This window comes from Vulpes lagopus, chromosome 17, assembly GCF_018345385.1.
Source record: "Vulpes lagopus strain Blue_001 chromosome 17, ASM1834538v1, whole genome shotgun sequence".
Taxonomy (NCBI): Eukaryota; Metazoa; Chordata; class Mammalia; order Carnivora; family Canidae; genus Vulpes; species Vulpes lagopus.
In genome coordinates this window covers 15,647,350-15,662,821 of record NC_054840.1, presented here as the reverse complement: position 1 = coordinate 15,662,821, position 15,472 = coordinate 15,647,350, and the positions used below count along the sequence as shown (strand labels likewise).

Below are 15,472 nucleotides of genomic sequence, written 5' to 3'. Positions count from 1 at the left end.
GAAAAGTGCTTTCAGTACAATAAGAAGAGTTGCAGGCAAATTCTCCAGTGAGTTAAGCTATCCAACATTTTGAATCTGAGACAGAACCACCCAGCTAAATAAAGTTGTTCCTTGTTCCACAGAAACTGTGAGATAATACATGTTTATTATCTTAAGCCATTATCTTTTAGGGTTATTTGTTAGACAACATTAGATAAATAATACCACAGCTGAAGATGAGACTACTTACAACAGGGCAGGAGGTGGGAGAATGATGGAATGAAGGTAAAGTTCAGTTAAATAAGAATATTTTGATATTTAAAATTTAAAGAACGACAACTTTCATTTACCCCATAATTAGCCATTTCAAAAGCCTTGACAGAACATTCTCCATAAGTCATAAATGAAAACTAATAATTAATATGACTTTCTGAATTATAACATTACCTACCAGCTTAGTTCAATGCTGTGCCAATTATATGTTCTTAAACAATGAAATACATTATTACTAAAGAAAATATTCTGATTCTGTGAAAAATTTTCTTTAAAAAATGTACTTAAAGGATGCCTAGATAGATCAGTGGTTGGGCGCCTGCCTTAGGCCCAGGGTGTGACCCTGGAATCCTGGGATTGAGTCCTACATCGGGCTCCCTGCATGGAGCCTGCTTCTCCCTCTGCCTATGTCTCTGCCTCTCTCTTTCTGTGTCTCTCATGAATAAATAAATAAAATCTTTAAAAAAATAAAATTAAAAATGTATTTAAAATGTCATTTTTGGGGATCCCTGGGTGGCGTAGCGGTTTGGCGCCTGCCTTTGGCCCAGGGCGCGATCCTGGAGACCCGGGATCGAATCCCACGTCGGGCTTCTGGTGCATGGAGCCTGCTTCTCCCTCTGCCTGTGTCTCTGCCTCTCTCTCTCTCTCTGTGACTATCATAAATAAATTAAAAAAAAAAAAAAGCTTGGGGATCCCTGGGTGGCGCAGCGGTTTGGCGCCTGCCTTTGGCCCAGGGCGCGATCCTGGAGACCCGGGATCGAATCCCACATCAGGCTCCCGGCGCATGGAGCCTGCTTCTCCCTCTGCCTGTGTCTCTGCCTCTCTCTCTCTCTCTCTCTGTGACTATCATAAATAAATTTAAAAAAAAAAAAAGCTTTAAAAAAAATGTCATTTTTGCAGACAGCTTACCTGTAACTAATGCTGTTCCTTCATAATTCCATCTTCCTGCAAGAACTGCTCCACAGTGAGCTTCTACGCTCTTTTCCACTCTTCCTAACTTAGAAATTAGATGAAATTTACCTAAAAGAAATTATACTTGAGAAATCTATTTGAATTTACTCAATCAAAACGAATGAGGGGTGGTAGAAAGGGAGGTGGGCGGGGGGTGGGGGTGACTGGGTGACAGGCACTGAGGGGGGCACTTGATGGGATGAGCACTGGGTGTTATGCTGTATGTTGGCAAATGGAACTCCAATAAAAATAAATTTAAAAAAAAAAGAATTTACTCAATCAACAAGTATCTGTTGAGTGCCTACTACTAGACTAGTTAGCATAGTGCTAGGCACTGGAGACTAAGGACAAATAATATTCCTATTCAAATAATTGTTCCTACTCTCAAGGAAAAAATAAATCCATTGGAAAATAGGCAGGAAAACAAAATTATAAAACCTTGAAACAAGTGGTGTAATAAAGTATGTATATGATGCTACAGTAGATCAGAAAAACAATAAATCTCTTCTGGGATATGGTCAGAGGGGCTGAGAAGCAGAGTTTTGCAATCTTGGTGGGGTGTGTTTGTGGTTTTTCTTGGCAAGCTATAGAAAAGCTGGAAAAGGTGTAGAGAATAGGAACTAGGAAAGTTAAATGGTGTTAAAAAATAAACTGAGGCAAGGGCACCTGGGTGGCTCAGTGGGTTAAGTATCTGACTCTTGATTTCAGCTCAGGTCATGATCTCAGGATCATAAACTGAGTCCTACATTGGGCTCTATCCTTGGCCTGGAGCCTCCTTAAGATTCTCTCTCTCTACTCCTCCTCCCCACCTCCAATCTCATTTAAAAAAAAAGATTCTCTCTTTCTCTATGCCCCTCCTCTCCTTTCTCCCTCTCTAAAAATAAAAAATAAATAAACTAAGGCCTACCAAAAAATTTTAAGTTTATTTGAACAAAAATTTTCCAATTGGGCAATACTAAACCATAAGTGGTAAAGAAGGGGCTTTATCAATAGGAGTTCAGGGAGAGACTTTTATAGAGAAAAGGTAGAAGCAAAGTAAGGAAATTATTGATTGGCTATAGCCTAAGGCCTAGTTGGCTATTTGTGACTGGTTGTCCTTAGGTTTCAATTTCAAAACCTTGAAGCATTTACAGACTGAGATTTTGATTTGCTCACACTGGCCAAAGGCTTTAGGGCCATCTGTTTAATGGCCATGTTGTTTAACTAATTTAACAATTTATAATTCCAAATTTTATAATACTTGCCTTAAAAGATTTCATATTGTGCCAGGCTCTAGGTAGAAAAAAAGGAGCAGGCTACTTGGTTGCTAGCCTCAAAAAGTTCACACACATATAGGTAAAAAGTAAAAACTTACAACTGTAAAGGACTTAAGCAAACTAAGGATTCTCAATGGGACAAATCAACTGTGCAAAGAATAAATGCTACATAAAGCTGAGAAAAGATCAGTGTAGTTTTAAATAATCATGAAATCTAGGAATATATAGCTCATAATAAAATAACTAAGTACAGTGAAATTAGAAACTTCCCCCAAATCAATATATATATATGTTTTAATATATATACTTTAATATAATTATACTTTAATATATATACTTTGATATATATATATCAAAACAGTATAATATATATACTGTTTTAATATATATACTTACACATATATATTAAAACATATATATAGATATACATATATATTAAAAATATATATATTTCAAAGTAAAAAAATAATGTGGCTATCTCATCAAATTTTGAATTTATTTTGTTTGAATTCACTTTCAACCTAAGGCTTTTCAAGACTGGCTTAATATTAACACTTCATTAAAAATATATCTAAGTCAGATGCTTGAGATAGCTTTAAAACATTTCTCTGGAAAACTCTTACAGAGTAAGATACAGATGGCTTTGAAACATTTAACACCCAGCACCCTGTGGTTATTTCTGTAACCATCTACCCATTCTTACTAACAAAGTCATTACCTCTTTTTTTTACACACAGTGCAAATTATTTGCAGCTCTGTTGGCTATGATCCCTGATCTGTATCAGGGCAGGGGGCCATGTCTTAGTCATATTTTTATTTGCAATAGTGTGTTTACATAATCAGCATTTGTTAAATTTAACCAACTCAGTAACTATCTCCTAACTTAAAATAAATAAATAAATAAATAAATAAATAAATAAATAAATAAATAATAAAAAAGACTGCACTGACATTCTTTTTTTCTCATTCCATGCAATAGCTTTCTTTTCTCATCATTCATTTTCTAGGCTCTCTACAATAAGCTACTCTTCTCCTTCATCTAACTACCCACTAGCAGCATCTACTTTTCCTCATACCTTCCTTTTAACTTTATATTTATTGCTGGGTCATTTTTTAATGTAATGAGATTACTATGAGTTCAACTGTTATTACTTAACTGTTATTATTCAACTCTGAATAAGATTACGCTGAATTCAATGTTATTATATAATAGTATTATTATATTCTGAATTCAACTTGAAATTAATTGGGATATACTTTTTTAATGCATTGCTTTACAGAGAAAACGCAAGGGGGAAAAAATCTCAAAAGAGGAAACTAAAGATGACATAGAGTAAGAGGAAAGCTAATCCTGTGGCCATTGTTTACTTTATCCAGGTCTGTTCTCACTAAATGTTAGCATATTGCCTAGCACAGAATATCCACATAATAAACAACTGTTGCATAAAATGAATGAGTCCATCACCAAAGAGATTAACCAATTAACTCTTAAATCAGAAATGAAAGATCCAGAAATTTCCTTTCAATTTATTCCACATTTGAGAAATTGTATTTATTTAGATCATTGATTTTTTTTTGATTTTTTTTTATCCTAAATTACCTAATACTGATTTTCTGATAAGTGCTAAAATTATTCTTGCTTCCTATGACCTCACAGAAGACACATACTACGACAGCTAGGGTCAGCTCTTTGCATAGATTTGGCACTCAATAAATCTATTTTGTCTAGGTACATATTGCTTGAGTACTACACCCACCAAAAAGCATAAATATAAAATTACATATATCAGTATTTTTATTTATTAAAAAATGTTCTAAGTAGTATTCATACCCAAAGTGGGTCTTGAACCCAAGATCCTGATCAAGAGTTGTAAGCTCTACCAACTGAACTGGCCAGGTGCTCCCATGTTGTAAATATTTTAAGCCCTAAATTATCCATTTAAATATTTTGTTTCTTCTCTCCAACTTTTCTATAATCTTTAAAAGTGCAAGACTCAAACTACAATTTATTTCTAATTATTTGCAGGAGTGGTGTTGAGAAGAGAATATAATTGATACAGTTATATTAATATATTGATTTATTGAACAAAAAATAGATTTAGAAAACAAACATGGATATTTAAATTCTGAGGTACAAAATTAACCTTTTGTTCGTTAAAGAAAACAAAACTTTTTTAAAAGAGGGAAATGTTATAAAAGAGAAAAAGAACAGAGGAAACATTAAAATTATATAAAACACATTTCTTAAGGTTAGAAATGCCTTAGGAAATGTCCATGGAAACATGAAAGGGCTTGGAATAGGGTGTTAGGAAAAAGGACACAAGAGCACTTTTGCAGACTGTTTAATAGCAGAAATGATTTGGCAGATGGTTGCAAAAAGCCACAGAGATCTGTAACAAACTACTAACTTATGATAAAAAGAAATGAACACACAAATTCTTTTTAAAGTGGGATTTTTAAGTAGACATATTAACTAATACAATATGGGACTTATTTTAAGATATCTAATACAATGTATTAAAAAAACTCATCCATCTTTCAGTAAATATAATGTAAGGAGAATTTAGCAGCTTTACAAAAGATTTTATACCAGAATTCCTTTACATGGCAGCTCCTCTAACGCATTTTACATAATTCAATTATTTTTTAAATGTAAATCTTTTACTACAGTGTCAACTATCTCTTCTAAAAAGTAATATACAGCTGCATGAAATATTCAAAAAGTAGTAGTAATGTTGGAGAGAATTATTGGTAAGACAAAATACTTGGCAAAAGTCTATGTATTTCAAGACCTTCCATCAACTCTCAGGGATCTCTTTTAGAATGTTACACTGTACAGAAGAGGGACTCAAAAACTGTAACCCTTTTGTGCGGACTTTGGGGAAGAAAAATCAAGAGAAGAAAGTTGGTGGCAACTAGAAAAGAGAACCTCCTGAGCAGTAAATTAAATTCTGAGGAAAAATTTAAGAATTGGGTTATCATACAAAATGAAAAAAGTCCTAGAGATCTGCTGTACAATGTTGTGTTATAGTTAGTAATACCACACTATATATTTAAAAACTTATTAATAGGCTAGATTTTTTGTTATGTGTTTTTTTAACCAGAACAGTATTTTTTTTTAAGTACTGGGTTATCAAAGAATACAGCTGTGATATATAAAATGACTTCAGATGTTTATCCGGCAGCAAACACCTTGACCACCTCCCACTACTTTCTTCTGTCTTAAACATTTCTTTTTTTATTTCTGGATGCTCTTTTCTACCTTATCCATTTCTTTTTTTTGATCTATCATACTTTTTCCAGTCTATCACAAGTTCCTAGATATCCCTCATCCTAGCTTAGAAGAAAATACTCAACTATTCTGCTTTGGTTCTCAGGTCTTCCCACATCTAGCTGTGGCATGTAATGTTATTTGTTTTTTTATGCAATAAAAATTAAATTAAATTCTATAGTTTCTCAAGAGTCATAGGGGCACCTGGGTGGTTCAGTCAGTTGGCATCAGCTCATGATCCCACTGTTTTGGGATCTAGCCCCCTATCCAGCTCCATGTTCAGTGGGGAGTCTGCTTCTCCCTTTCCCTCTGTTCTGACCCACCCCACCCTGCTCCTGTGTGCTCTTTCATATGTACTCTCTCATGCTCTGCTCTCTCTCTCTCTCTCAAATAAATAAATAAAATCTTATTTTTAAGTCAATATATTTATACTTATATATTTAAATAAATTTCACAAATTTATCTTTTAAATTACATGCTTACATTAAATATTTTCCCTAGCAGAAAGTGTTTTCTCTAAGGCCAATTTGAAATAGAGACCCAAGCAATTATTCTTTAGTTGAGTGTAATTAAGTGATCTTAATTCAGAGAAACACTCAGACAACATAAATTATCAAGACTTATAACATTTATTGTCCATATGCACCAGATAAAAGTCAATTCTCACATACTATTAAGTTTAAAAAGGAAAATGCAAAGAAAATATATGGTATGACTCTGTGTAATACAGAAGATGAAATGAGAAAATATGCCTGTATCTGTTTATTTTTGCCAAAAGAAACACAGAAAGGATAAACCAGAACCAAAGAGATTGTTTACCTACAGGGAGTAAACAGAAATAGGGTGTATGGGATTGAGTGGGTAGGAGTGGTGACAGAGCTTTGAGTATTTTTTTTAATATAGCATTGTCTTTGTGGAACCATCCCTGTTAATGTTTTACATATTCAAAAATAATCAAATCAACAAGGATGGAGGAGAAAGGAAAACTTAAGTAAAAAACAAACACAAATAATACATTTAACTATATTCTAGATGAATAACATGACAGTTAAGGAAGGGGGAAATGCAAGTAACTTTTGAACACAGGACTTTGACTCTTTATACTCAGTATAAAGATAAAAGCAAAAGTTAATAATATTAAACTAAAAAATAATAATAATATTAAACTCCAGTTTTTTGAAGTAGTATAATTAGCTATTCTGAAGCGACCTATGTGTATTATAGAATTGAACAAGTGAGTAAATATATTGAGAATAACAGGCTCCCTCACTGTTTCTAAGTATGGAAAAGAGAAAGACTAGAATTAACCCTGTGATGTTGAATTGGTGGCATCAGAATGAACTCATGGTTTTTAGTATGGAAAGGAAGCAAGGAGAAAGGGGGAAGAAAGGAAAAGGAAGGAAAGAAAAGGGAGGGGGAAAAGGGAGGAAGAAAGAGAAAGAAATAGCTGTAGATATATTTCTTAATATATATTTATATCCCTATTTCTTAGCTCTCTGAAGGACCTTGATATACAGCATTGTTAGCATTCTCATCTTGTTTTTAAAATACTAATAAGCACCAAGAAAAGAACAGGTCTTCTTGGAGAAATGGATGATTTAAGGGCTGGAACTGGGAAAACACAAGATAAGCCCTAAACATCTTGTGCCAGCAAAGAAGTGCTCAAAAATGATGAGGAAACATTACCCCACCTCCAAAAAATTCACTGGAGCTGGCTAGATGGGGTTCCACTGGCCAAATCTGGGACAATTTTCACAACAAAATCAAAAAATTATAACAGCAGGATACTAAAAAAAATAAAATAAATATCTATGAGTCTAATCTGACATGATTAAACAAAAAAATGGGTAGGAGAGGGGAGACTCTTCCTTGCAGCAGAACATCAACTAATCAATATGGAAAGAATTACGGAGTTTGAAAAAAAAAAAAATCCCACCATTTGGCAACCATCTGAGTAATAATGATTCAGCCGAATATCAACAATAGATGCTAAAATAGTAGGAGGAAGTTTAAGGAGGAAGAGAATATTTTTACATAGTTTGAAAGTATCTGTTCACAAATTTTTTATGGAAAGGTAAAAATAGTAACTTCACAGTGGATTAATTTAGTGAATACAACCTTCCAAAGTAATCAAAGTTAACATCACTAATAATGGGTCAAACCAGCATCATTAATCTCTCAATCTGATGCCCTAATTATTGCTTTAAAAAATGTGCAAGCAAAACCTAATTATGAGGAAATATCAGACAAACACAAATTGCGGGACTCTCTATAAAGAAAAAACAGGGTTTGTTTTTTTTTTTTGAAAAAACAGGTTTGTATTATTCAAAACTGTCAAGGTCATAAAAGAAAGACTGAGGAGACTCCAGATTAAAGAAAGTTAGAGAGATATGCCAAAAGCAATGTGTTATTCTGTACCAGAAAAAAACAAATTTCTATAAAAGATGTTATTAGGACAATTGTTAAATTTTTATATGAACTGTACATTTAATATAACATCAATGTTAAATTTCCTGATTTTGATCAATGTTTTGTAGTTATATAACAGAAAATCCTCGGGGTGCTTGGGTGGCTCAATCAGTTAAGCATCTGTGTTCAGCTCAGGTCATGATCCCAGGGTCCTGGGATCAAGCCCTGCATCAGACTCCCAGCTCAGCATGGGAGCCTGCTTCTCTCTCTCCCTCTGTCCCTGCTTGTGTATTCTCTCTCTTGCTCACTCTCAATCTCTCAAATAAATAAATAAAATCTTTAAAAAAAAAAAAAAAACCAGAAAATCCTCATTCTTGGGAAATGCACTTAAGTATTTATGGTAAAAGGGGCATGTCACACGTCTATAAGTCTATAAATTACCCTTAAATATTTAGGAGGAAAATATGTGTGTGTGTGTGTGTGTGTGTGTGTAGAGAAGAGGGGTAGGGAAAGAGGCAGAGAGCCACTGATAAAGTACATGGGATAAAATGCTAACAATTAATGAATTTGGATAAAGGATATGCAGGATTTATTTGTATAATCTGTACTACCTTTCGGTAAATGTGAAATTATATAAAAAGTTTCGTGTTTTTTTTTTAAGTCAACCTTTCATTTTATCATCTGAGATAAGCCAAATTCTAGCTAGATTGACTCTAGCTCACTTAGAGTCAATCTTCTAAGTGCCAAATGCTTTCACACACTATCTCACTTAATCAAGACTCAGAAAAATCAGGTTAAAAAAAACTATGGTAAATTCTATCTCCAAAGAAGTGGAATCTGATTTGATACTTTGCCATAACATCCCTTCTCTCTTCTGGTTACAAAAGCCCTCTTCTCTCTTTCCCTTTCCATGGTGGCCTGAGGCCTGCTATGCTCAGTCAATGTCTCATTCCCTTGACTAAAATGATTCTCTCATGGGCATATAACCGAAGCTCGATCAGGACTCTCTGAAACTTGTCTGCAAGAGATACTGAGGAAGAAGCACTTTCTCTGCTGACATTTCTTTTCTAGGATGAGCCTTGGGCTCCTGGCTGCTACTATGCTCACCTTGGATGGAGAGAGCCCATCCAAGAGATGGTGAGAACGGGAGCTAATGCAGCTGTATTTGGAGATCTACCCCTGGAGTTACGTGAACCCAAAAAACCCCATCTGTGCATATATTACCCAAGTAAGTTTCCATTACTTTTGATGGATGTATCAAATCGACATAGTAGATATAATGTAATACAGACAAAAACAGCTCACATTATTTCTAAAATAAAATCATTCCCTCAAAAAAGAAGAAAAATAATGCTTTTTATTCAACAGTAATAAAGCTACAGTCATATTAAATAAATCTCCAACTATGTTAAGTGGAAATCAACATGTACTAGAAAATAAAGACAATATCTAATGGCTTACTAAATGTTGCATGGTGTCCATATTTTCACGTGGTTTCCAATTTTTTTAGTGTGGTTATGTTATAAAGTAAAATTTGATGAAATTAGAAACTAAAACTGAGAAAAGCTTAATAACTATTTTCTGTGAGATGACCGAAAAAGTAAAGCTGAAAGCTCAGATTAAATCCCAGGATATGCCAGTTTAATTCACTTCCTTCCATGACCATATAGCTTTATAGCCTAAACACAAACCAAATGACTACAAAGAATATAGATTAAATATGTGTAGATGAAGGTATGCAGATCTAGAAATACTGGCTTTGTAAAACAACTAAAAGCATAAGTCATACTAATAGACTATGTCTTTTAAATACAAAGATGAGTGTATGATATTTATTAAAAACTTACCATCAGAACTTGTGAGGACAAAGCTTTCTGCTTGAGTTTGTTTCTTTATGCCTAAACTTTTTGGAAACCAGTGAAGATCTATTGGGTAAATATCATCAGGAAGCTTTACTATTTGACTTGTTTCACCAGTTAACAAGTTCCACTTCACTATCTGATGATCATCACTACATGAATACAGTTCTTCAGCAGTAGTCCAGCCCACACAGCTTACTAATTCTTGATGTGTCACCGTGTTAAGGAGACATAAAATGAAAAAGCCTTAAATCTTAATAAATAAAATAATTTGCAGATGTAGGTTATAAGAATAAGATAAAATAGGGTCAAATATTTCAAGCTTCTAAATATGCTTTTCATTTCATGACTTTCATATTTTTCCCATATAAAGGAAAATAACATCAAGACAGTTGTAAGAAGAATGGAGAGCAAGAAATCCACATGGCAAAGAGGGAAAAAAGAAAGATCTGGCAACATGAAAAATCTTAAGTTGTGTTACAAAATATTCCATAAATAAGGTGAAAAGATACACAAAAACACCTAACAAATCGAAAGGTATGAAAGAATATACACTTAACTGTTGGGAGATAGGTGAAAAGAAAAGGGAACTATAGTTTTTAAATCTACGTAGATCCATAATATTTAAGTCATTAGAATAAATATGTATTATTTTGATAAGTTAAAACAATCAAAGTGTTAAAAGAAGACTGAATTCTAACAGTAATATACCTGCTTAAATCATACATTATAATCACAATTTACCTAGGAAAAAACCTACAGCTTAACTGCCAAAACTAAAATCTTACCATACTTTTTGACATTAAACTCAGGAAACAATTCAACTATAATTTACTACATCTACATGATGCACAGCAGTGGATAAGGTATGAACTCTAAAATTCCTACTTTATTTAACCTATTTTTCTCGGTCTCTGATTTATCAGAATTTCTAGAAATTGAGGAGCTCAACTAGCCCTCTCTTCCTCCACCAGAACTGGCTGGTTACCCTAGCAGAACCGTGTGTATTGAGAAGGCAATTCAGTTTGTCATTTACGAGGAACCTTTCTCTTGTTTATATCTGGGTATCTATATTACCAGCTCATTCCTAGTTGGGTTGTTTGTTCTCCTGTTGTTTTTGTATAATCCTTTTACTTCCTTCTCCTCACTAGTGCTTTCTACTGGCTTATTTCAGCAATCAAAAAACTCTAAGGAAAAAGAAAGAAACGATGTGCCCTAGTATTCTGGAATGTTCTAAGATTTGTTTAATACTTCAAAATGATAGATTAAGCAAATAACCAAAAAGGTAAAAGAGAAATTATAGGCAGATCTTAAAAGTCTGCAAAAATAGATAATAAAGTAGCATTGGAATATTCAGCATATAATCTAAACAAAAGGACTGCAATATCCTGAGACCATTACTGAAAAATTGTTCCAATATAATTGCTATAACCTAAACAATGCTAAGTAAAACCTAACATTAGAAAGGGAGAATGTTAGATAAAACCAAGAAAGGAAAAAATATACAGGCACATACACACACACACACACACATAACACACATCCATTCCAAAACAAAAAACAGCATGTTTATCCTTACATAAATTGCTGTAAGTACATATCACATGTGTGTGATGTATCTTATGGCTAAGATATCTTAGTCATATCTAAGACTATGGGAGAAATGAGGGACTCGCAGATTAAGAAAGTTGAAAAAACTGCTATTATTCTTCAAGTTGAAATGGTAAAAGCAGACAATGGACACAGCTGAAATCTGTAAGGGGGATGCCTGGGTGGCTCAGTGGTTGAGTGTCTGCCTTCGGCTCAGGGCGTGATCCCAGAGTTCTGGGCTCCCTGCTCTGCTTCTCCCTCTGCCTATGTCTCTGCCTTCTCTCATGAATAAATAAATAAAATCTTAAAAAAAAAAGAAATCTGTAAGACTGTATATGGCATGAGGGCACTTTTGGAAAAGACAGTAAATATGATATAAGGAGAATTAAAAGGAATTAGATTTTCACTCTAAGGGTAAAATAAGTAAGATAAGATAATATAAATTTTAAAACTTTGATCAAACGTCTAAACAGTGCTTTGTTATCTCCTATGAAGGACCACATTTTTCTCTATTTCAAATATATCGCAGATCAACATATTATAAGATAAAATAAAAATGAATTATTAGAAAAATGATCTTATATTTGGGTGTTGTGACAATGTCAAATTGCTACCAAAATTTCTTACCTCTTACTTTCTAATTTCTGTACTTTACCTTCACAGACCTGAAGTCTACAGTTGATTCTTACAGAAGCACTAATCTAAATAACTAAGAATGAAGGTAGAGAGACCTGTCATATCTTCTTGACACATAATTAGGTATTCCTGTTACCAAAATATAGGGTCGTGCATTTGAGAAAATATTTACAATAGCTACCTTCCCACATGAAATAATAGAGGCCTGACTGCTCAGATTTCCCCAGCTTATCCTCCACTTTATCGTGAGTATGAAGAAATAGAGCAGAACTCAATGAAAACACACTAGATCGCATTAGCAAAGAAATTATTTGGTTTAAAAAAAAAATCTGCTCTTTAAGATCCTAGTAGACTAAACAAAAACTATGTTTTATGTACTTAAGCACAGTACTTAAGTAGAGTAAGAAAAATGTCAATAAGAATTTGAAAGTAAGATTTAGAGCAAATAGTTTGCTTTGGAAAATTACCTCTAACACATGATCTCAAATATTTCAAAAACAATTGGCTAAATTACCATTAAAAGGATGAAAAAAATCCACTAACTAGAATACAAAATAGAAAACTTTAACAATACTCTAGTAAGATGATCACAATAAGGTTTATAAGCATTAAAAGGATATGTTTTGGTTCTTTTAAAAGAGATATCTTCAGTCTCATGTCTCCACTTTCAGCAATATTTTAAAATGCAACTTGATTGTATTCACTGTAAAAATAAAAGGGGAAAAATATAAAATCTTCATTACAAACACCTGTACACAAAAAAATAAAGGCAAGCAAAACATCTTAGCACTCCAAAGACAATGAAACACCTTTATCACTGTTGGCATTAAATACATGGAAAGAATAAAACTAGTCAGTGTGTTAATCCTGCCAAGGAGTGACTGGAAGCCTTGGGTTGCACTCCAGAGGTCCTCTACAACCTGCCTGAAAACAGTTTCACAAGTGCAGAACACCACTACATCTAATCAGGTAAATAATTTCCAAAGACTGTCCAGGAGCCAAATCAAAAGACTCTATAAACTGGGAAACCCTTAATGGCAGATCAACATTGGTCCTATTGAATGGTTATATGTTGGAATAAATTCCCAAGATCTAATCAAGGGATCAAGGCCTTAATTTTAAGGGCCTCAATTCTGGAGCCTACATGTCAAAATTATGACATCATCAATCTGAGGTTTGTGGGAAGTAGATAACTGCCCAACAGGTATGTTAACCATGGTGGCAATGTAAAAATAAGTGAGTTATTTAAGGAAAAGGTAATAAATCTCTTATAAAAATTATTAAAAAATCACAATGTAATTGTCAAATAAAAATATGGAAAAAGAAGAGTAATATTCCCCCAAATAACCATGTCATCAGAAGATATAAATCAAATGGAGTTTCTGCAAAGAAATTAAAAATAGAACTACCCTACAATCCAGTAATCACACTACTGGGTATTTACCCAAAGAATACAAAACCACTAATTCAGAAGGATATTATGTACCCCTATATTTATTGCACCATTATTTTCAATAGCCAAATTATGGATAAAGAAGAGGTGATAGGGACTCATGGGTGGCTCAGCAGTTGAGCATCTGTCTTCAGCTCAGAGCATGATCCTGGGGCCCTGGGATCAAGTCCTGCATCGGGCTCGCCACAGGGAGCCTGGTTCTCCCTCTGCCTATATCTCTGCCTCTCTGTGTCTCTCATGAATAAATAAATAAAATCCTAAAAAAAAAAAAGAAGAGGTGATATATATGTATCTATATCTATCTATATATATATATGAAGAACAAACATGATTACCAGAGCGTCAGTGGGTGAGGATGAAATAGGTCATAAGATTAAAGAATACACTTAACACAAAGAGTACTGAGTAATGTATAAAATTGTTGAATCACTATATTGTACACCTAAAACTAATATAACACTGTATGTCACTGGAGTGAAAGTAAAAAACTTAAAAGTATATATAAACTGGGGTGCCTGGGCAGGTCAGTTAGTTAAGCGTCAGACTCTTGATTTCAGCTCAGGTTATGATCTCAGGGTAATGAGACTGAGCCCTGGTTCTGGCTCTGCGCTCAATAAGGAATCTGCCTGAGATTCTTTCTCTCTCTCTCTCCCTCTATAGTCCCCTCCCCCCAAATCACGTGCACACATGCACACCCTCTCTTTCCCTCTCTTTTAAATAAATAAATATATTTTTTAAAAATCCTCTTGGGAGCACCTAGGTAGCTCAGTGGGTTAAGCACTTGACTCTTGATTTTGGCTTAGATAATAATCCCTGAGGTCCTGATATTGAGCCCGGGGTCAGGTTCCCAGCTCAGCAGGGAGTCTGCTTGTCTCCCTCTTCCCTTCCCCCTGCTCACTCACTCTCAAGTAAATAAATAAATCTTCAAAACAAATTTTATAAATAAATTACTCTTATTTAAAATATATATATATATAAACCAAGAAAATTGCTAAATTGTCTGAATCTAATTTATAGTTACAGAATTCTTTCTGAGTAATATCACTAGCCAAAAAAGAAAAAAACAAATGAAAGTGTAATTAAAGGAAAAAAAGTCTTTTCCCCCAATAGAAAATTACTGCTAACTACATCAAAGGAGGTGCTGAGCATAGGCAAGTATTCAGTGGGTGTCCCTTAGATATTTCTCATTCTCCCAAATCCAAGAAGACTTTTAGATCAGCAAAGTGCTAAATACAACTGTATTTCAAAACACCTTTTCCACTTATTCTGCTCATAAATTTGTTAGACTGGTGGGGGTGGAGACTGTTAAAACCACAGAAAAAAATCTGAAGTTTTATAGTCAACCAATATGCAACTTGGGTCAGAAACATTTATCTTCCAGTTAGTTCACTTAGGGAGACCTTTGTTTTTCTTAAAAAGTATCAACCTAGCCAGAGCAAGAATACACTCTCTTCTAGGCACACCTTCCAAGGCTTACTTTTTGGTCCTTAGGAACACCTTTAGCGCCTTTCTCAAAACTCCTCCTCCCTTCCATCAGACCTTCTCCAATTACAGGGGAGGAAAAAAGAGCAAAAGTATTTACAAAATGCTCCATTTCCAAATAATTCAAATTCACCAAGCTTATAAGGATTTTAAAACAATAAAGGCAGACAAATTGTTGCTTCTGGAAATGACAATACAATAGATAAGAAAACATATAGGGATCCCTGGGTGGCGGAGCGGTTTAGCGCCTGCCTTTGGCCCAGGGCGCGATCCTGGAGACCCGGGATCGAATCCCACGTCGGGCTCCCAGTGC

The 15,472-nt window shown here is 34.2% G+C and overlaps 1 protein-coding gene across 4 annotated transcripts in view; it reads right to left on the bottom strand.

Moving 5' to 3' along the window:
- The window catches only part of IFT80 (intraflagellar transport 80), a 127,748-nt gene that overhangs the window by 99,852 nt on the left and 12,424 nt on the right, over window positions 1-15,472 (bottom strand). For 2 of the 4 annotated variants that reach the window (XM_041731667.1, XM_041731666.1), the window contains exons 2-4: window positions 12,845-12,927; window positions 9,987-10,208; window positions 1,162-1,272 (exon numbers count right to left, since the gene is read on the bottom strand). In XM_041731667.1, coding sequence (XP_041587601.1) covers window positions 1,162-1,272; window positions 9,987-10,208; window positions 12,845-12,881 — 370 coding nt within the window. In that variant the 5' untranslated portion in view covers window positions 12,882-12,927. Of the gene's footprint in view, window positions 1-1,161; window positions 1,273-9,986; window positions 10,209-12,844; window positions 12,928-15,411; window positions 15,460-15,472 lie in introns of those variants that run through there. The other 2 variants (XM_041731668.1, XM_041731669.1) reach the window with 2 other exon arrangements.